General features: G+C 43.8%; 1 protein-coding gene across 2 annotated transcripts in view; it reads right to left on the bottom strand.

The window, feature by feature from the left end:
* The window catches only part of TDRP (testis development related protein), a 29,268-nt gene extending 16,935 nt beyond the window's left edge, over window positions 1-12,333 (bottom strand). For both annotated transcript variants that reach the window (XM_087774185.1, XM_087774187.1), the window contains exon 1: window positions 12,078-12,333. In XM_087774185.1, the coding sequence (XP_087630311.1) occupies window positions 12,078-12,197 (120 nt within the window). In that variant the 5' untranslated portion in view covers window positions 12,198-12,333. The remainder of the gene's footprint in view (window positions 1-12,077) is intronic.
* Between the last annotated feature and the right edge of the window lie 10,982 nt (window positions 12,334-23,315).

Genomic DNA, 23,315 nt, shown 5'->3' with positions numbered 1-23,315 from the left:
AAGGTTGGAAAAGACCTTTAAGATCATGAAGTCCAACCGTTAACCTAACACTGCCAAGTCCACCACTAAACCATGTCCCTAAGGACTGCATCTACCCGTCTTTTAAATACCTCCAGAGATGAAGACTCAACCACTTCCCTGGGCAGCCTGTTCCAGTGACTAACTACTCTTACAGTGAAGAATTTTTTCCTAATATCCAACCTAAATCTGCCCTGGCGCAACTCGAGGCCGTTTCCTCTCGTCCTATGGCTTGTTACTTGGGAAAAGGCTGTGGATGCTGTCTACCTGGACTTTAGTAAGGCCTTTGACACTGTCTCCCACAGCATTCTCCTGGAGAAACTGACTGCTCATGGCTTGGATGGGTGCACTCTGCGCTGGGTTAAAAACTGGCTGGACGGCCGAGCCCAGAGAGTGGTGGTGAATGGAGTCAAATCCAGTCGGCAGCCGGTCACGAGTGGTGTTCCCCAGGGCTCAGTGCTGGGGCCGGTCCTGTTCAATACCTTCATTGATGATCTGGATGAGGGGATCGAGTGCACCCTCAGGAAGTTTGCAGACGACACCAAGTTGGGTGGAAGTGTCGATCTGATGGAGGGTAGGAAGGCCCTACAGAGGGACCTGGACAGGCTGGATCGATGGGCCGGGGCCAACTGCGTGAGATTCAACAAGGCTCAGTGCTGGGTCCTGCACTTGGGTCACAACAACCCTAGGCAACGCTACAGGCTGGGGGAGGAGTGGCTGGAGAGCTGCCTGGTGGAAAAGGACCTGGGGGTGTTGGTTGACAGCCACCTGAACATGAGCCAGCAGTGTGCCCAGGTGGCCAAGAGGGCCAATGGCATCCTGGCTTGTATCAGGAATAGTGTGGCCAGCAGGACCAGGGAGGTGATAGTGCGCCTGTACTCGGCACTGGTGAGGCCGCACCTCGAGTACTGTGTTCAGTTTTGGGCCCCTCACTCCAAGAAGGACATTGAGGTGCTGGAGCGTGTCCAGAGAAGGGCAACGAAGCTGGTGAAGGGTCTAGAGCACAAGTCTTGGGAGGAGTGGCTGAGGGAGCTGGGGTTGTTTAGTCTGGAGAAGAGGAGGCTGAGGGGAGACCTTATTGCTCTCTGCAACAACCTGAAAGCAAGTTGTAGCGAGGAGGGCAAGCTGTCTTTAACACAGGAGGATATTATTGTAGATGGGATACCAAAAATGACAAAGTTAAGATTTCTGTAGTACTCTGAAATGAATTTCAATTACTCCCCCCTCCCCCCCCCCCTTTTTTTTTTCTTTCTTTCCTTTTAAGAGAATCATTGGCAATGTTCTAAATGGAAACGCCACACATGTACCCTTTCAGAAGTTTTCTTGTTTCTCCTCAGCACTCTCAGCTCTGAAACTTTTGGAGGAGGTTGCAAAGCCTTAGACTTAACATGATGGCATCTCTGCTTGGACACAGGGTAAGAGCTAGAGAATACTTCATCTGATTTGTCCAAATTTTTCCCAAGGAAAAAAAAAAAATAACAAGAACTAGAAAAGCCTCAAGGGGAAGTACGGTAAGAGGAGAAATTATCTGAGACATCCAGAGCTGGCAGAGCTACCAGTTTCACCAACCAACAATATTGTCTCCAGAACAAACAAGACACTGTTAGTACCTTCCAAAGAAATAACACCTCTCATTTTAATTCTTACAGCTCTCCAAATATCTTAGGAAGGATAATAAAAATATGAAAGCGCATAAAGAGACTTTATGCTCTACTGCAGAGAAGGGAAAAGATGGAAGTGTGAAGGCATATGGCCTCTAGCAAGCCAGACCACAAGGAAGCAAGAGCACGAAGCGACTTTCACAGTGAAAGCTTTTAGGGGAAAACCGAGAGATGCAATGAGCACCTCATGTGGCTAGGAAGTCAGCATAATAAAATGTGAATACCATTGTGGATAAAAGATGTAATTCACAATAAACAGTAGACAAAAAGGGGTATTCATTTGCTTCTTTACAAGTGTGACAGCTTGGGCTGTGTTTCTGTGCTAATACAGTGCTACTACTCACGGACATACAAGGTGCTGCCTCATGAGAAAGTAGTTGGCAGTAACTATGCTCATGCAGCTGAGGCTGATGGTAAGAAGACAACACAAAGTTAAAAGACACGAAATACAAAAATTAAAAGATACCCTCAAGAAAGCAACTGGTGAGAATTCAATACTTAAAATACATTTTTTGGGTTGGAAGACCTATCAAGTATCCATTGTATCCTTTTAAGATACACTGCCTAAGAAAAGGAGATTTGGACAACTGTGGTGTGCTTGTGATGTCCACCCGTACATCCCACGTGCTCGCAGTAACTCTTGATTGAAACCGGCCAGTAGGTTTGAGTTCAGCAAAGAGACTAGATTTCAAAACGTTTTGTGGAAAATGCATCGCTAGGGAAAGCAGAGAGCAGCAGACTAACACCCCACGGCAGGAAGAGAGCACGGGAGGAGCACGTGTGGGGGTTCAGAGCCAGCCGTGGCCCACATTGCGGGGAAGGACCTGCACACTGGGCGGTAGGGATGGGTTATGTATTAAAAAAAAAAAAAAAAAGAAATGACAGAGGGAAAGAGGAGAGGGAGGGTGGGGACCAGTGCCACCGCTAGGAAGTCAAGGAGAACAGATGAGAAGTCATATACAACCTGTCTTCACTTGTTACCCACAAAAGAATTTGCGTTTTTCCATGATACACATTAGTACTCCCTCTTCTGATAAATATTCTCTACTTTTGTTACCATTCAGAGATCAGGGCGCCTACAATCTGGTTTTTCAAATTTTCTTTAGGGGACGGTCTACTGTACAGCTACATGTAAAGAGTGAAGATGAGCTTTCTTTGTCACGCTGCGTAACACATGCTGACACTTAACACAAATTATTCCAGTGTATTTTAATCTGGGCGGTTTACAGTTACAACAATTCATTTTTTACTTCAATTTAAAAGAAAAACATGGACCACATTATAGTATTTAGTAACTAATAGGTGACTAAATGCTAACGCTAGTGGGAATGCTGATCAGCAACTTGAATAGCCTTCCAGTTCTGGCAGGGGAAGGTTGGTATGTGCGCTGTGTTTTCATAAGGAAACAAGTGCCCTTTTGTTGGACATACTGCAAACCATAAGGTACTCAAGGGATTAATTCAAGTAGCACACAAACCTTTTTGTACAGAGATCAAAATTGTAATCTACTTCCCTCAGCTTCCTTTGTGGTAAAGTAATTAATTAGTCTCTTTAGATCATTCACTTTCATAATTCAGGCCAAGATGAGGAACGCTGGACATCAAAGAGTTAATGCACATAATAGCATCATCTCGCCCTGCATGCCCTTCTTTTGCTCTAGTATGTAAAATGGTATATTATCGATTTTCTCTGCCCGGTTGTGGAACCTCCCTATCGTACACACACTAGCTGTCAAAGCCAAGCACACGTAAGAGTAAACAAGCTATTATTAAAAGAGTAGGTCCTTTTGGTGCAAATTCTCGCCCTTCTGCTGACCTATTACATCCCCTCTGCCTATCATCACCTCTCATCAAGGACTGAGCGTAATTTAAAGTCTAGGTTATCGTGCCTGTAAGTGCAAATTAGATTATGAACCACAAATGTATCATTTTAGTGGGGAAAAAAAAACAAAACAAACACCACCTCAAGAGATAAATTCCACCCTGGAGTGTAACACAACTCCCAGTATTCCACAAACCCCACTACATAATGTATTGATAGGAGAGGGGAAGGTTAAAAAAAAATATATTAAAAAATCACTCAGGAAATCACAAACCTGAAAGTTAACCTCTGAAGTTGGAAAGATTCCCAAAACACTGATTACAAACCAAACAGTTGAACAACCATATATACACAGCCTGATCAGGAACAGTCAGCACAGATTCGGAAGAGGAGATCACACTGCCAGATCACCATCTTAAAATACAGCTAACAAAAGAAACCATTTCCTTAGGTTTGACTAGGATCTTGCTATAACATCAAATGAAACAAACAAGCCTAAAGCAGATTATTAATGCAAAAGTCACCCTGCTTATCTAATTTTAGAACTGAATCAAAAACAATGCAAAATGCACTCAAACATGGGCAAGAAGAAAGTTATCTGCAGGAGATCAGTGGCACTGGGCCCCATTTTCCTTGCTGCACCTATAATATACACCTGGAAAATTCAGTGTGTGGATATATGCTTTCTGAGTCAGGAAATTGAGGCAACAGTGATCAAATGTAAATGGGCACTGAAGCAACGACACTATTTTCAACATATTCTTTTAACAGCTGAAAAATAAAGCTGAACTGTACCTGAACACTCACACAAAACTGAACAAGCCCTTTAAGGAAAAACAAGGTTTGCAATTTTAACAAATAAAGGATGCATTACTCAGTCATACGTAGCTTTTTTCTGGGACACGAGGCTATGTGTTCAGCAGATATAACTCCCATGCTGAACCGTGAATTGCCTCTGCTTCTTTCTGGCAGAGCTAGCCTAGATTGAGATCGAGATCATTTCATTAGCCTTGTCCATATTTCATCTACTGCTAGATCTCAATCTTCCATTTTTATGTCCTTAAAGCAAGTGAGCGAATGAAACTAGCCATCTGGGCAGGTGGTGTAAATTGAAAATGTCCTACTAATATCGCCAATGAAAAATATTAACCTAGGCATTTCTAAAGTCTGTTCATGCTCAAGAGTAATTTGGTATTTTAAACTCATTTTGCTCTTCTTTAAAAAAATGCTTTTCCACTCCAGATTGCTCACTACACTTAGAAAAACATCTACATTATGACAATAAACTATTTTAAATGCCACTGCGACTAAATAGTGACAGTAACTCCTATCCTGCAAGTTTCCTCTGCCACTCTTTGGCAAAACTGAAAATACTTTGTCCATAAAGAAAAGGAAAATGTAAAAATCTAAGTATGTTAAAGAATTATACTTTCATCTTGGGATATATTTAGTAGACAACACTAATCTTGAAACATGCTTCTAAAATACAGTTCATCAGACCATTTCTAGAAGGACTTCTTTCACTCCACTGACTTTAAAAAGTCCAGGTGACTATTTCAGATACAGCGGACAACCCATCCGATGTATTTAAAAATGCTTCCATCTTCTAGGCCCCAGTCTTTTGTAACCACCTATTATTCACCAGACTGAATGGAAGATGAAAAACAGTTTTCCTATATTTTCACCTTTCAAATTATTATTAATACTGAATAAATTAAAATTCAGATAATGCTCTTTCCTTCAGCATCCACAGCTGTCAAGAACTTGTTTAGCATTTCCACAAACTCTGTTTCATTCAACCACTTCAGTTATTGCTTCACATTCCATTCATTTTGAAATAGAATATCTAAATTATTTCCATATTTGTATTGTCAATTGATATAAATGGCCAAGCGTACTGGAGAAGATTAATTTCAGAATGTAAGTATTTACATAAGAATACTTTTGTAGTTCTGCATTTTATTGGCATTACAAAGAGAAACATCAGAACACCAGATTCCTGTGCTCTCTTGTTTTTACATCAATACATGAGGTTTTTCTATTAATTGTTCACATTATTGTGCATCTCCATAGTAAGTGGTTATAATACATCTTACTCAGACTTTGCTTCTCTGAAATATTTTTGGAGGAATGTTATTAAAGATTAAACACCTTAAAAATATTTCAAAAAGCTCGGCTCATTAAGAATTTAGTTTTGCCCAATTTATAATATTTCAAATATGCTTCAAGAAATGGAAACAGCTGTATTAACATCAAAATACCATCAGCGTCAAAGCTGAAACAAAGTAAGAAAGTCAAATAATCAATTTGACTTCAATTGCTGCGACAATTCGAATAGTCAATTTGACTTCAATTGCTGTGACAATTCAAATATTCCAGTAAAGTTTTCCATTTTGATGAAATTCCTGACTAAAAATCTGTCAATTATTTTTAACAACTTATCCATACTAGAAGTTCATATTTGCTTTTTTCCGATCCAGAAAACAAACCAACGGATGCCAATTCGAAAGACAGCAGCTGACATACAATTTTTATTCAGTCATGGTGTTTGCAATTAAATTACGTATCTTTAAAAAAGCTCTTGCATGAGTAATAGCAATATTTTCACAGTATCGTTTCTGCAAAACAGGTTGAACGCATTATTTTTGGTTATAGTGTTCACCAGCACATGCACTGCTTCCTTTTGACACGCGACTTTTATCAGCACTTGCGGTGTTCACACAGACCCATCCTGGAGCTCCTCGCAAAGGACCAGCGGCAAAACTTGTTGGAAATGTACCTCTCATGATGACAGAGCTGAAAGATAGTCTACCTGGTAAAGCGTTCAGTAACTTCTAATAACTCTACTTATGTTATGGATGTCCTCACGCAATCTGGCAAATAGTTTCTATAACAGCGAGGAAAAAATTATAAACCTATTTTACCAGAAAAGAATTAAATAGATTAAAACAACTAATTCATTCTCAAAAAGCAATATATTTTAGTTTGTATATTAATGGTAGCAAGTCCAGCACTGCTAGGAGAGTACAATTCCAGAAACCTCGCGAAACCCCATGAAGATACAACAAATAGCTTTGGAAAAGTGGATCTCAAGCAATGATGTGGAGGAGAAGATAGTGGTTTTGTGGATCAGTGAAAGTGGATAATTCTGTATTAGACTGGAGGGGAGGAGGACAGACAAGGCTGCTGGCAAACCTAAGCGATTGGAGCCGGTAAAGCAGGACTGGCTTGAGGAAAGATACAAGTGATCAAAATGACAAACGGGGGAGGGGAAGGGGATGTACTAAGAAAAACCTTGAAAGCAAGGACAGAGATTTAAATGTAAATGTCCTGAAACAAAGGGAGGCCAGCTGAAGAAGCAGAAACCAAAGGATGAGGACTTTAACTTTATGCCACATTAATATCAGCAATGGGATTTGCAGGGACTAGGGAATGGGGAAACTCAGCGTAGGTATTAGAAGCTGCAGAAGAAGTAATCACCGTCAGGATGGGAAGTGAGGGTCTGCACAAGAATTTCAGCTGTCTAGACAGAAAGAAAAATAATAGTAATTGAAAAAAAAAAAAAGCAGACCTGGACTTTATAGAGGAAACAACAGTAAAGTATTGGACACAAATTCTCTTTTGCACAATAGATAAAAGCCACTGACAACTTTCAGCTTACAGGCTTGACCAAAAAGATAGATACTGATGTTGTCTATAGTAGGAGACCAACCAGACAATATGTGCTTTGTAGGACTTCTCAGAGTCAGGATAAACCAACAGAGAGGGGGTAAGAGGTGAGAAGCAGATCTGATCCAGGTCAACTGCGTGAAGATGACAGTGTAAATCAGAAAGTGAAGCACCTCAGAAATGAAATGGATTAAAAAAAAGAAAGCCCAAAGCCCCAGAAGACACCGTCAGCTCTGCAGAGTTCCAGGAAGACAGAGAGGCAGAAACAGGACCCACTCAAGAGGCTGCTGAAAGATGAATGTGACAAGAAGGAGGAAAAGCAAGAAAGACAGGCCAAGGAAGGGCTCAGGAAAGTCCTCGCTGTCAGTCCCACAATCTAATATTCAAGAATGATGACAGAATATAGGTGATGGATTTTAGCCAGGAAAATGTCACTGAAATGTCACAAGAAGAAGTCTGATGAAAGGAAAAAAACAGGCTAGAAGAGAGGAGAAGGTATGAAGGAATTATAAGAGTACTGCAGGCAAAGCCTGAGACACACTGAAATGGTTAGAAAGTGAAGGAAAGGCATTAGCTGGATTAACATTGACTGCTTCATTTCTTAATTAAAAAATACCCTTATTCAACATATTAGTAGAACATAAGAAATGCCGTTCAGCTCCCACCCATTCCTGCAGGGCCTGTCTGAGTTCAACTCATTCCAAGATGAAAGCCGGGATTAAAATTGTACCAGAGACTTAAACATCTCCATTAAAATAGATAACTAAAATTCTGCGTAGCCAACTTTAAAACATCCAGTAAGCAAGTCTAAACAAAATTCAGCATAAAACATGTTTTTGCACATATTCTCTTTGAACGTAACAGAAAAATACAATGCGGGAGAACAGATCAAGGCGAAGGATCTGAAATATGTTTACGTGAAAGATAAAGTTGCAAAAGATAATAGAGGTCAGCCCGAGACCCACCCACTACTGTAATATACAGATGTATTTTAAAGTCAAGCGCCATTTTACGTCAGAATTACATGGGATATTGACACAGCATTGACATCTCTGAGGACTGATTAGGTGATAGCAGGCTTGAACCAAAGAAAACTTAGCACGACTGCCGAAACATTGCCTTCCAGAAGTCAAAACCCAACATTTTTCCCTTTCCAAAAATACAGCTACAGTTTGAAACATAATGACTATATTACAAACTGAATGCAAGTTTGGCATGCATCACTGTACATTTCTAGCATATTTTGAGAGACACAGAAAAAGCACATTAATTTCATTTCATACATGTGTACTATTTACGTGTGTTGTCTTCATGTATTAATTGTAACTTTAGCCAATAAAGCAGCTTCATTGCATAAATTAAAAATATTTATGCTTCAAAGCATAAATTAAAATTAACTTCTAAGATTCAGTCTAAAACTGTCTGGTCTAAAAAAAAAAATATATACAATAATCCACACATTTATTTACACAAGTACTGTTTTAAAATTTACTTGTCTTTCTTATCTCAGGAAACACCTTACTATTTTAAATAAGTGTTAACAATTCAAAGTACTTGAATGTATGCAGAAACTTTTGCTAAAAAGTGGCCAGGGGCTGACAATTCCCTCCGACTGCAATTTTCATGTTCTAAAATTTGTTTTTGTTCTCCCCTGGAACAAAATCAAGCCATTCTGTATTCCACAAAAACAGAACTGTCAAAACTTCTCTTTTTAGATCCGACTAAGCTTTGCTATTTAAGAACAACGAACTTCTACAAATTCAAATGTCTGCTTGAGTAAGCCCAGATCAGGCTTCCATATCTAAATAGGATGATTAGAATTTCTGTACAATAACAAAGGTTTTGGGGGTTTTTTTAAACTTATAGTAGCCTCATTCTTTGTTGCTGTCTGCTACTGCAATGTCCTAATTATTAGGTTGCACAGTGAGAACTCCTTCACTCTTTCTCAGCTTTGAAGAAACAACATGCAGCACCAACATTTCATTACACTGGGACACTTTCAGCCTGGTCTGTTTTAATGACACAGATGTGACTACCAATTTCTTTTCTTTGAAGTAAAAAGTTTCAGCATTATTTATAGCATGAATGGTAGAAGCTCAAGGATTTTCTTCCCGCTTGCCCATTAAAAACAAAGACAAAAGATAGTTGTTGGGGAAAACAACATATCATAAATCAGTCAAAATGTGATGACTACGGTTCATCTTCTCTTTTACCAAATGACGTATCAGAAAAGAACCTAGAGGAAATCAAATCTAACAGTAAACTTCTGCATGAAATTTAATGCTGGGCTTTCTTAATTTACTAAAAAGCACTCAAACAAATTATCTGGATTTTGGCCCTCAAGACAGAAAATTAGGGAAGTCCTGGATTCTTTTCTTCTTTATTAGGTAATCCTTCATTCACAGCTTAAGCAGGCTGTACCATGACAACTTAAACAGAGCAGAGGCTGAGGAGGACCAAGACTTTCCCATGCACAGCTAAGGTACCAAGAGAACCACCCCCAAAACTCCTCCATGCTCTGGTGGTGCTACTGTCCTCCGAAGTCAGGGGTTTGGCTGACGCAGGTCAGGATGCAGCAGCAGCTAAGTGCAAATCATTACCAAATCCCCCTACACATTACTGGATTTCACTCCCTTGCAATCACATTACTGGGAGCAAAAACAGGTTCTGATGAAATATCAAAAACGTCAAAAACTAAAAGCAGGGCCCTTGAACCCGATCAGCTGTATCAAGCTGAAGAAGCGCATTCGCTTACCTCACGCTTTCTCCTTGACACCTGTCTAAGCCATGTTTTAGACATACTGTACCTATGGCTGACCTAGAAGCTGCCTTTGATAGATCATGAGAATTACAATGTTAATCAGGTGGTCATAGTTTTCCATATAGTCTATCCTTCCTTAAAGCGTACATAAACTCTAAAATAACTACATTTAAATGCTTTTTGCGGGGCTGTGGGGTTTTTTTTTTCCCCAGTTGTCAAGTCTTCTTAATTTTAACAGGCAAAACAACTAATAGCTTATGGTCTTTGCTCCAGGTTCTGTGATAAGCTACACTACAGCCTTGCTAACTTTGCCGAATCCTTCATCTTCAAGAATATTTCATTTAGTGCCTTAAAATAATTTATTTTCCCCCTGCCACCTCCAATATCAAAAAAGCATCTGTTATTCCAGTGCCATTGGTAATAGACACTGTGGGAGTTGGAAAGGAATTTTCTTAAAATTTATGAAAATGGCAAACCATTTGCACCATAAATCATGGTCATCACCATTATAATATGAGACTGCCACTAATGGAACAGAAGCCCAGGATAGTAAAGACAATCAGACAGGACAAAAGACCCCCACCAAATAAACAAACAAACAAAAAAACCCCAACCTCTGTTGCTAAAGTAGAGGACTGGGAGAATTGTCAGGATAGAAGTCTGAAGAATCATCTTCTGACTGGGAGGCTAAGGTGAGGAGCCTCAGAGGGGGTTTGGAGCATTTGTGGTAGAGAAGAGAAGCAGTGAATAGTCAGTGGGATTTACTGGAAGCTTTTGGTGACCTTTGGTGCTCAAGGAGGGTTTCAGGAGGTAAGCAAGTCGAGGAGGGCTGTGGATAGCACAATCCAGCAGCTTAGCAAAAACAGTGGAAGTTTCCAAGCACCTGAGGATAGGAACTGTAGGAGGGAGAGGTTAGATGTTGTATGAGAGGTTGTAGGAGATACTTTGGGTCGCCTTCAACCCCACAATCCCCCTTCATCCCCTGAAGGGGGTCTCCAAAATGAGTATCTGTCCTTCCTCTCCCACAGAAGAAGATCCTATTCATCCATATGAATCTTCACAGCTGCTGTCAAACAAGTAGCAAGGGCTAAGGGCTCTTCTGTTTACTGTGCAGGGGAAAGGACAAGGGGAGCAGACTGGTGATTTTGGCTACTGGAAGATGATGAAGGGAATAATTGCTGCGATTGGGAGAGGCTGCTCTTCAGCAGTAGCCATGCATGTTGACAACCCATAGCAGCTGTCAACCAGAAACTCAAGCAGAAGGTAGATTATCCAGATACACTCCAGCTCTTCCAGCAAGGCAGGCAAGACAGCCTATAGGGTGGGAAGTAGGGTGGGTTTTTGTACCCTCTTTTGAATACAAACCTCACCAGTTTGCTGCCCTGGGCAACTACTTGCTTTAGGTATGTGGGTCTCCTGCAACCTCTGATACAACATCTAAAGACACTCCGTGGCAACAGAAGATCAGTTCAGCAACAAAGGAGTATCAGCCAGCGTAACAGGCTGCTGAGCTGGATTGATGCCTAATTGTTATGAAGTTTTTGAAAGCAAGTCAACAAACATTCTTTTAGTTGTGTTGCTTGATACTCAACTGATACCCTTCCTTTCAGGTTGTATCTGTTAGGTGACCAGTACTTTGAGAAGGTCACTGCTGGTATTTAACTTACCATTTAACAATGAAAGCTTTCAAATGAGATTGCGGCTATTTAAAGACAGCCAACTACCATTACTGAAACTACAGAAAAAGCAACCCTGCCAAAACGCCAGTGCTCCACACAAACGCGCACGTATCTGCAAATGAAGATTATGCCCTTACAAATCACCGTTTAACGCACTGTGCTTAACAGATGGGTTGCAGTGCCCCTGCCTACCCTGCGGTATGAAGCCACTGGAAGGAAGGACAGCAAGTCCCAGCAACGCCGGAGGCCGGCTGCTGGAAGGGAAGAGGGGAGGACGGGCCAGTCAGCACCCCGAAACATCGGGTGACAGCTGCACGCCCCGCGCGAACACCCCCTTCCCCGGCCGCGGCCAGCCTGCCGCCGCGGCCCGGCCCGGGAGAAGTGATTACTCATCCCGCCGGGGCGCACCCCTCCCGGGCCCCGCGGGGCTCCCCGCCGCCGCCGCCCCGCCGGGCTCCGCGCTCCTACCTGGGGGGCCGCGAAGGCGGCGGCGCAGGCGGCGGCCGGCGGCGGGCCGCGGGGCCGCGTCTCCTCCTCCTCGGGCGAGTCGTCCAGCAGAACTTTGCTGCTCTTGTTGAGCTTCCACATGGCGGGCGCGGGGGTGGCGGCTCCCTCCTCTCTTCGTCCCGGCAGCGGGAGGGCCGAGGCGGGAGCGGGCGCTGCCTCCGCAGCCCCGGCCGGGGCGGCTCGGCTCGGCTGGGCACGGCTCGGCAGGGCTGTCACCCCGCCGGGGGCTCCCGGGGCGGGAGGGAGGAGCGCTGCCTGGCGGTGCCGGGAGCCCGCCCCCCGCCACCGCCTCGCCTCGCCTCACCCGCCGGCCTGCTGGCGGCCCCGGCCCGCCCAGCCGCTGCCCCGGCCCCGCCGCCCCGCCCGGCCCGGCGGCTGAGGGGAGCCGGGCGTGAGGAGCGTCCGGCAAGGCGGGCGGCTGTGCCGCTCCTCACCTGCCACCTCTCCGCGCCGGGGCCGCCGCCCGCAGCCGCCGCACCGCCGCTGCCATCTTTGCGGGGGCGGGGGCACGGGGGGGGGGTTCCCGTCACCACGGCAACCGGCGCGGCGCCGGCCGCGCTCGGACAGCGGCGGGCCCGCCCGGCCGGGCCCCGGGGCGAGGGTCGGCCCTCCCGCACGGCCGCCGGGCGCCCGGCGGCACCCCCGGCCTCGCCCCGCGGGGGAAGAGCCCCCGCCGCCTTCCGCTGGCCCAGGAGGGGCCCCCGGGGAGAAGACCCCGCCGAGGGCCCAGCCAGGCCCCTCCGGAGCGGGGCCGGCGGGTGCTGTGGCCGGTGCGGGTGGCGCTGCCCCGGCAGCGGTGACGGCCAAATGGCCCCTCTCCCCCCCGGGCCATCACCTGGGGTGCGCCTCGGGAAGGGCAGGCTCCGCAGCCGTGCCCCGCAGCCTGGCCGAGCCCAAGCCCTCCCCTTCCCGCCCGCCGAGCCCCGCCGAGCCCTGCAGCCAGGGCCGAGGAGCCTGGTGCGCCCGGCGGAGTCCAGCGAGTCCCAGTAGCTCCCAGTTCGATGGCTGAATGATCCAGATATAACACCCTGCGTACCAGCTGGTATTTTAGACGGCTCTTGTTTTGAAAGAGACGTGGTAGCATACTTTTCCATAAAAATCCCCACCCAGGCACCCATTTATCCATTATTTTGAACTGTGAGTTAGGGTCAGATGTCCAAAGAACCGTGAAAGTATTCTAAAAAGCCATTTTTGGTTGTTCTGCTTGCTCAACGTTGCTGTGATTTCTCTAGTGAAAGGCCATAACCCTCAAGGATCCCTCATGAAGGACTTGCAAGTCTTGCTTTGCCTGCCTGATCTCTTCGGGGGCCAAGCAGCAGCGACCAGGCAGCAGCAATGCTTGGCTCGGGGTGTTTTCGGCTGCAATGCGCTCCTACCTGCTCAGCCAGAAACGGGCTCACCGCGGGGCTGGAACGCCGGGTCCCGCAGGCCGGTTGCTCCGTGTGCTGCCCGAGCGTAAGGGGAGTTGCTTTACCTCCCCATCAGTGGCGTACGAACACCCACAGAGTCAAGGTTTACAAATCAGTGAAAAAATACTACTTTTTCTGTCAGAAAACATCCTTATCCATAACAGCTAACTTCAGAGGCATCATGGTTTTAACTATAATCTCACTTTTGTACTGATCAAGGATTTCTGTAATGACTTAGGAATGCCAGGTAGCTACCTATAATTTATTACCTAACTGCACAAAAGACACATGCACTTCACTTGAACCTGATCAAATCACGGAATTTACACCAGTGCAGGTTTAGCCCTCTGTCTTGAAAATGAACTTCACAAAATGATACTGATGTGCATAAAGCAAGTGCACCAGTGTTTGAAGGACTGGAAAAGCCTTTAGTTTTACAGTAAGTTTCCAAATAAAATCTTCTTTATCTCATTTTCAATCCCTTCTCTTGCAAGACTAAAAAATACTAAAAAGTGAAGCACAGAATTCCCTTTCGCATCTTGCGTTAATATTAACCAAATCTCAAGAGGGTAGGAGACAAAACACATTCTCAGTTATTAAAGACAGATCAGGTTTAGCATGGGTTTGCTCTAGAAGGCTGGCTCAATTTATAACTAGTTCTTTAACCTCTCACTCCTTCTTCAAATTTATAAACAAAAATATTCAGTAGGCAGAACTGGATGTTTCTAATTTACGTTGATGCATGTTTTTGGGTAGCTTTAAGTAGTAAGCAACCATTTCATTTGATTTGAGTTCTGTATTTAGACCTCTGAAAAGATCACATACGTTATTAGCCACCACGTGACCCTACTATTTTAATCCAGTCCCTTCCTTATGCTATTTTTCTTATGGTTGTCTGAAACACCAGGTCTACCATTAGGCTTAAATCCTACAAATACTTATGATTCTGCTTAGTTTTAGCCTCATGAAGAAATCCAAGCAGCATTCCCAATACACACAAATAACATCAACTACATGCCTTTGGTCTTTTTTAGTTTTATTAAATTTTTAAATTTTTTTCCTTAGTTTTTTTCTTAAGATTTTGGACTTTGCTGTGAAATCCTGGCTTTACTTCAGTCACTGAAAATCAGTCTAGTTGACTTCAGAGAGGTGAGAATTTCAGTCCAGATTTTCTATTTGTCTTCAAGACCCCAAGGTATGGTTGAGCACTCTCTCTTGTTCTTCTAAAAATAATGTTATTTTCTGCTGATCTGTTCTACAGACTTTGTGCTTACAAATTTATTATTTCCTTTTAAAATTAATTATACACATCTAATCAAAAGATTTTTCCAGAGTAAGAAGCTGACATCCACAGACTGGAGCTGTTTCTTCCTCTGAGCAACTACATTGTCATGTTTCCCTAAGTTGTATGCAGGGGAAGGCTGTGAAATCCTGTTTGAGAAACTTCTTGCATGGTATTTAAAACGTTATGAACATCTTTATAAATATCACTATGAGGAAAAATTGATGATTTTGCTCCTGAATGCTGATCCCATCTCCCTTAAGGGACACACACAAACAGAGGAAGGGGAAAAAAAAGTGAGAGAAGTAACAGAAAATGCAGCCTTTGTCTCTGACTCCCATGGAAGACAGAGCTGTTTTGAAAGGAAAGCCACACAACATGGTTTTAGCAGCCACTTCATGACCTGGCAAAACATTATGCTACTGAAAAACTTGTTTCTCCTTTGCTCTTCCGCTCCAGGCCCTCACCAGGAGAGAAAAGGGTGGAGTTCTTTTGCCAGACTAAACCAGGCTCTCAGGAGACAGAAAGAAAAATGGGAAAGGTAGGAAAGAGCAGTAGAGATGATCCCCCGTGTCACACCAAGTAACTGCATGACACTCAGTGGCTTTAGCGTACTTCAGTGACTCCAGGCTGCAGGCCCTTTGGATATTGCCATGCTCTCAGGTACACGCGCAGTGGTTTCAGGTACCGTATCTATCCTGATAGCTCTCAGGGTTTGCCTTTCAAATCCCTGTTACTGTTCATGGCATCTCTCACTCATCTGTGCCACCATCAGTATCTTATGCCAGGGGTCTATCACCCTTCGCTTGGCAGACTAACCTTGCTGTGGCTGCCTGTTCTGAAAACTTGCAAGCCGTGCAGAAGTGAGCACAGCTGCAGTGCTGCTGCTCTAAGCAAGAAGCAAAAAGAAGCCCAGGGAGAGTGAGCCACGTTGCGTTGGAGACCACACATCCACCACTGCTGCCACCACCGGCAACCTTCTCAGCTGCACTTGGCACTCAGAGTGTTTAACCAAGCTGTTGGAGGCTATTGCCAGCAAGATGAGGTTCACTGCTTCCCAGCAGTGTTAGGCACACACCACGTTAGAGAGACATCCTGCTGCTCCTGCGGTGGCCCATTGTTAGCCATTTTATGGTGAAAACTGTCTTTATGGGGCTGTGCCAGAACATAGCGCAGGCACTGGAGTACCCATATATCCTTTCCTGGGTTCCTAACCCGGTTTAGAAGCAAGTGTTTTTCACTTTCTGGAAGCTGATAGTGCCAGAGTCCTAGGCTGGAATTCATCTCATGAGATTGTAACTGCCTAGATGTCTAATCTCAGTTATTCTCCCTTTCTAATTGGTGGGGAGAAATACTGTGGTTTTGCCTTTTTCGTCTTAGCTTTCTTAGGTGTTTACTGTAGGCATCTAGCTATAACCATACCAAAGTTCACAAAAATAAGCAATGCCAGGGCTACATCTTCCGAACTGCAGAAGGGGAGGAAGGTTCAGCAACTAGCAATAACAGAGTCCAGGAACAGCAAGACTTTCTTCTTCGTGTTTTCCCCCATACTGTCTAGCAGTTCCCTAGCCATGCTTTAAGCTAAAACATATGTAATATGTATGAGAGAATACATATTGTGTGATACGATACGCAATTTTTATGAATATGAATTCTGGATGACTGCAGTACGTGAGATCTGCAAGTCATCACAATGTCCAAGCTCATTCAAATAAAATACTTATATTTCACCCTTCTAGACACATGCATAAGTCACATTTATTACAGAAAAGCTGTTCTAGAGCAATTTGAAGAAGGTTGCATTTTACTTTTTTGGGACTTAAGTGTAATTCCCAATTAAAGCAAATTGTAAAATATAGCCGTTTTAGGAGCCAGAAAACACCCCAAAATGGTCTAACCTTATTTTCTAAACTCTTATATGACTATTTTAAGCCTTACCAATAGAAAAGTGAGGTCCAGCCCTGTAAGGGGAAGGAAATCTTCTGTCTCTAGCCAAACTCCATTCTTATTGATAACAAAAACAATTTGATTTAAAATCCTGACATGTATAGGAAAGCTGTTTGTGGCTTGGCATATAACTTATTCAGTGTGGCCCTTTGTCCAAAGAAAATGTGTGAGAAAGAAAAGAAAAATACTTCTGGAAAATACACTTATTAAAAAAAACTGACAGCTGGTTGAATCAACGCAAAGTCAGTTCAAGAAATACCAAGAGTCTTAGAGGAAGAAGATTTAGTGCATGCAAATGCATGCTAAATTAATTTATATTCTGTCATTACGATTTATTATAGAGATTTTATGTCCCCAGGGATGACATAGCAAAAATAGAAGAAGACCAGAACTGATGACAAAGACTGTTAGACATGGAAAAATACTCTTACGAAGATAGATTAATTCTACGCTTTAAACCAGAAATAAGTAAGAGGAAATGGAATAAAGGTACACGGAAAAAGACTGGAAAGGTAGATAGACCTAATAGAATTGCCTCTTCTCATCAGATATAAACAAGGAGGCATCCATTTAGTCGAAAGATAATGCATTTATAACTGAAAAGGGAAATAGATATTTTTCAACTGTGTAATTGCACACTCTGTGAACTCATTTCCAAAGGATGTCATTGAAGCAGGTTTCAAGAAACAGGAAGTTTATGAGGATGACAAGAACATAAGGTAACACAAGTAAAACAAAAAAAAAGCGAATATGATGTATGAGGCTCAGATTTCAGGGAATATGCTAATTTCCACAAGCTAGATGTTAATAACAAGGATTTATAAGAATATATTCCATTATTTTCTACTGCAGGATATCTTGCTGTAATGTAAATCAAATTGGCAGTGACCTCTACTGGAAATGGAATATTAGATAAAACATACTGCTACCTAACCTCTCTGGTCTTACATTCCTTTTCTTTTCCACAAGTCTCTTTCAAAAATTTTTCCTAGGCAGAAAAGAGTTAAAATAAAATGACCTGAAACAGTGTTGTTCTCTGCCATACTTACATTGAATAGAAGTGCACTCAGAAGATCGCAAGTACTAAAATTTCATGGTCTGCAGGAAACAAATGTAATAATCTGAAGTGGGTGCCATTCTCCATTTTTTGAGGTATGCTGTATTTTGTATTATGTTGGTCAGAAACAGGTTGTCAAGAAATCTCATGCATTTACAATTTTGAATTACCAAAAGCTAATGAAAATGAAAAATTGCGAGACTAACTTTTGAATATTGAAACCACAGGGTACAGTGCTTAGGAGAGAGATTGCCCATACTCACACAGGAATAGTAAATGTAATCAAACATGCATCATCCTCTAGACTACTCAGTGATCTGCTTTGCAGGAGAAGCAGTAAAGAGTTAAACCTAAAGAAACCTCCCCAGCATTTTATTTAAGTCAACAGTAAAACTTTCGTTGCAGATTCAGGCCTTCTCTGCCTGGTGAACTGATGATCTCAGCCTGAAATATTTTCATGGATATACCAGCGCTCCAAACAGGCAAAGCACTTTTACTGCAGATAGTGCCTTTTGTTTTGTAGTTCCACCGTTATCTGAGCAAAAAAAAGTGTATTGGGGGAAAAAAAGGGGACGGATTTGCCTACACACAGCTATCTACCAGTGCAGTTGCTGAGTGACATCTCTGCACTACGGGGGTATGCCAGGCTATAGCAGAGATGGACTCAGTTTTCTTTGGAGACCCAATTCTTGCCTACAGTTTTGGTCCGAATTTACAGCACAAGGACTCTGAAGAGTGCAAAGCTCACCTGCGCGTTCTCTCCTTGCTCAGAGCATTGTGAGGCCAGTTCTCACAAAAAAATCTCTGAAAAGACAGACAGAAGAAAGTGACTGGCAAAGAAAAATACTCCAGAAACATTCCAGTTCAATGCTGCTTCTGGTGGTTGACATCAGCAGTGAAAAGATAACAAAGGAAACTACTCAATGTGGAGGGAGAATCTCAAGGCACCAGCATACAACTCTCCTGAGGCCAATTATTCTGCAAGTATTTCTCAGTGATGCAGTGAGTACATAAGCTCTCACTAGACCATGCAGGAAGAAGCTAAAAAGTTTTAATTAAGTAAGTCCTGTTTAGACCACGTTAGCTGGCATTTTCCCAACCGTAACCAAACCTTCAAGCCCTCTGAGCAGAGAAAGGGCTGGAGGAAAAAAGAAATACAAGGAGAACAAAAAGTGATTCCAGGGGACAAGAAAGGTTAAAGGGAAGGTGTGTGAGTGTCACAGACTCAAAAATAGATTGAGGGGCACTGGAGGAGGGCAGCCCCCAACACCATTTATAGCTCCTGGAATGTGCCCAGGGAAGCAATGGATGCTGCCTGCCAGCGCGCTCTTCGTTGACATGAGAAGATGAGGGACTGGAAGCAGATGATGCAGCTCGCAGGGTCCCCCCCATTGAGTTTGCTTCTCCTGGTGGCATGAAAGGCCACTTTGGCCATGATCGGGAGGAGACTGATGAATAAGTTCTGTGTTTACTGCCCATTGTGTTACAAACATCTCAAGTGATCATTAATGAAAATGTGTTGGAAGAATAAATATGTTTTAATCTAGGCAAGACTGAAATACTGTTCTGCAGTAAGAAAGGTTGCTTTTTTGTATGTCATGTGTGATTTAGAGATGGAATTTTGTTTATTTGTAACTTCTACACTTTCCTGACATTTAAAATGTTCCTTATTTGCTATATTAATGAGCTTCAGATGTGAGAAAACAAATTACATACTTCCTTTATAGTGCAGCTTCAGTGCAATGATCTGAAAGTACTCACTTATATATTAGTGAATTAATCCTGACAACGTATTTCTCAAATAACATCTTCATAGCTGGAAACTGCATCTTATCTTTTTTGCCTCTTTTTCAAAGTTTGCTATTCCTGGAATCAAACAACAAATCATGATTAATAATAAAGTGCTATATATGCTGGAAGCCAAAATACACAGATTTTTCTAGCAAGCTCTGTCAAATCCTTTACTAAGCAAGCAGCAATTTCCTGACTTCGCGTTCTTGCTGTTCATCCACTAGCCCACTTTCTTTTCCAATACCACATCTACACTAGCAAGTATTGTTGCAGAACTGTCAAGTCATGGACTGTATATCTACAAATACATTTTGTTAAGAGATCAAAAACTCAAATTATTCTCGTCTGAGCGATGCAACTTCCCCAAAGCCACAGAAGCTTTTATCCAGCCTACAGCAGAACAGGAGCATAGATGTTGCCTCATTTATGTCTTTCCTAACAATCTTACAGTTCCACAATGTCCTGTTCCCTCAAAGCAATTGTCCCATTGCAGTTTTGATTTCTATTGCTGTAGGATCAATGTGATATGAAACCTTCATATTTGAGAAATACTTTTTATTTTCTCCACTGCTAGCCCAGATTACAGGCAGGCAGACATTGCAGATATTGCCTCACATAAACTGAGAAGACACTTAAATACCATCCTTCTGTCTGGAGAGAAAGAAAGTGTATGAATCTCCTCACCCTGGAGAGAAGGGAATGTGTAAGGCTATTTATGGTGCAACTGTAGGAATAGCCACATTTATGAGGAAAACGGAGAGATGCAAACCCAAGGAATGAGAAGAAATATTGCTAAAAGACAAACATCCTACTAGAACAGCAAAGGGATACTTGCTTTAGTATGGCTGAATCAGGCCAAAAGTCCATTTGTCCCAGCATCCTGTCTCTGACAATGGTGTTTAAGAAAAGAAACAAGGCACAGAGCAAGTTCAGGGTGATACTTTCCCTGGCATATCCTGCCAACATCAGCTTCCTATTCTAGAGGCAATATCAGCATCTTTGGTTTTAAAAAGACGTGGTGGACTTTTCATAGAATCATAGAATCGCTAAGGTTGGAAAAGACCTTTAAGATCGAGTCCAACCGTTAACCTAGCGCTGCGAAGTCCACCACTCAACCGTGTCCCTAAGTGCCACATCTACATGTCTTTTAAATACCTCCAGGGATGGGGACTCAACCACTTCCCTGGGCAGCCTGTTCCAATGCCTGACTACCATTTCAGTAAAGCAATTTTTCCTAATATCCAACCTAAACTTCCCCTGCCACAGCTTGAGGCTGTTTCCTCTCGTGCTATTGCTGTTTACGTGGGAGAAGAGACCAATCCCCACCTCGCTACAACCTCCTTTCAGGTAGTTGTAGAGAGCAATAAGGTCTCCCCTCAGTCTCCTCCAGGCTAAACAACCCCAGCTCCCTCAGCCACTCCTCCCAAGACTTGTGCTCTAGACCCTTCATCAACTTCGTTGCCCTTCTCTGGACACGCTCCAGCACCTCAATGTCCTTCTTGGAGTGAGGGGCCCAAAACTGAACACAGTACTCGAGGTGCGGCCTCACCAGTGCCGAGTACAGGGGCACTATCACCTCCCTGGTCCTGCTGGATGCACTGTTCCTGATACAAGCCACGATGCCACTGGCCCTCTTGGCCACCTGGGCACACTGCTGGCTCATGTTCAGGTGGCTGTCAACCAACACCCCCAGGTCCTTTTCCGCCAGACAGCTCTCCAGCCACTCCTCCCCCAGCCTGTAGCGTTGCCTGGGGTTGTTGTGACCCAAGTGCAGGACCCAGCACTGAGCCTTGTTGAATCTCATGCAGTTGGCCCTGGCCCAACGATCCAGCCTGTCCAGGTCCCTCTGTAGGGCCTTCCTACCCTCCATCAGATCGACACTTCCACCCAACTTGGTGTCGTCTGCAAACTTCCTGAGGGTGCACTCGATCCCCTCATCCAGATCATCAATGAAGGTATTGAACAGGACTGGCCCCAACACTGAGCCCTGGGGAACACCACTTGTGATTGGCTGCCAACTGGATTTGACTCCATTCACCACCACTCTCTGGGCTCGGCCGTCCAGCCAGTTTTTAACCCAGCGTAGAGTGCACTTATCCAAGCCATGAGCAGTCAGCTTCTCCAGGAGAATGCTGTGGGAGACAGTGTCAAAGGCCTTACTAAAGTCCAGGTAGACAGCATCCACAGCCTTTCCCTCCAACCACTAAGTGGGTCACCTTGTCATAGAAGGAGATCAGGTTAGGCAAGCAGGACCTGCCTTTCATAAACCCATGCTGACTGGCCCTGATTCCCTGGTTGTCCCATATGTGCCATGTAATGGCACTCAACATAATCTGCTCCATAACCTTCCCCAGCACCGAGGTCAGGCTGATAGGCCTGTAGTTCCTCGGATCCTCCTTCTGGCTCTTCTTGTAGAAAGGCGTCACATTTGCTAACTTTCTGTCAACTGGGACCTCCCCGGTTAGCCAGGATGGCTGATAGATGATTGAAGGTGGCTTGGTGAGCACTGCTGTGAGCTCCCTCAGTACCCTTGGGTGGATCCCATCCGGCCCCATAGACCTGTGTGTGTCTAAGTGCTGTAGCAGGTCACTAACCCTTTCCCCTTGGCTTATGGGGGCTTCATTCTGCTCCTCGTCCCTGTCTTCCAGCTCAGGGGGCTGAGTACCCTGAGAACAACTGGTCTGACTATTAAAGACTGAGGCAAGGAAGGCATTAAGTACCTCAACCTTTTCCTCATCCTTTGTCACTGGGTTTCCCCCCACATCCAATAAAGGATGGAGATTCTCCTCAGCCCTCCTTTTGTTGCTAATGTATTTGTAGAAACATTTTTTGTTGTGTTTTATGGCAGTAGCCAGTTTAAGTTCCACCTGGGCTTTGGCTCTTCTTATCCTCTCCCTGCATTACCTCACAACATCCTTGTAGTCCTCCTGAGTTGCCTGCCCCTTCTTCCAAAGGTCATAAACTCTCCTTTTTTTCCTGAGTTCCAGCCAAAGCTCTCTGTTCAGCCAGGCCGGTCTTCTCCCCCACTGGCTCATCTTTCAGCACATGGGGACAGCCTGCTGCTGCATCTGTAAGATTTCCTTCTTGAAGAATGTCCAGCCTTTCTGGACTCCTTTGCCCTTCAGGACTGCCTCCCAAGGGACTCTGTCAACCAGGCTCCTGAACAGACCAAAGTCTGCCCTCTGAAAGTCCCAGATAGCAGTTCAGTAGCAGTAGCAGTTTTCTTTGATGAGTTTTCACTATGGATTCAACTTATTACAGTGCTGCATAAAAAGTATTTCCTTTTAAAAAAAAAATAATGAAAAAAAAAACCACACAGAGAACTTTGCTTTTAAGCAACAGAACAAAAGTTAGGAATGTTAATAGCATAATGGGAAAGATAATATGGGACAAGGTTACCCAAAAAAATCTAGTCATGCTTCTGTTGGTGGAACAATGCCATCCGCTGCAGAAAGTCCCCTGTATATCGCCACAGGACAGCCCCATGCCCATCTGAACAGCCCTCTAGCTTCCACCCACCTCTGCACGCGGCCAGGGTGCCCAGCACCTGGGTATGCATTTGCTTTAGCAAAGGCTTTCAGAGGATGATGGGACTTACAGTAATTTAACTTTCTGTTGCTGGCAGAAGATCTAGCCCAAACTACTAAGCATCTCAAGTCTTCTTGTCATTATAAGATACAGACACATAATCTCTTGCCCTTTTAAGCATTCAG

Source organism: Nipponia nippon, unplaced genomic scaffold, assembly GCF_047370975.1.
Source record: "Nipponia nippon isolate SJK-2023a ecotype South Korea unplaced genomic scaffold, ASM4737097v1 scaffold_4, whole genome shotgun sequence".
Taxonomy (NCBI): domain Eukaryota; kingdom Metazoa; phylum Chordata; class Aves; order Pelecaniformes; family Threskiornithidae; genus Nipponia; species Nipponia nippon.
The sequence above is the reverse complement of the archived record's forward strand: the minus strand, read 5'-3'. Positions and strand labels throughout refer to the sequence as shown.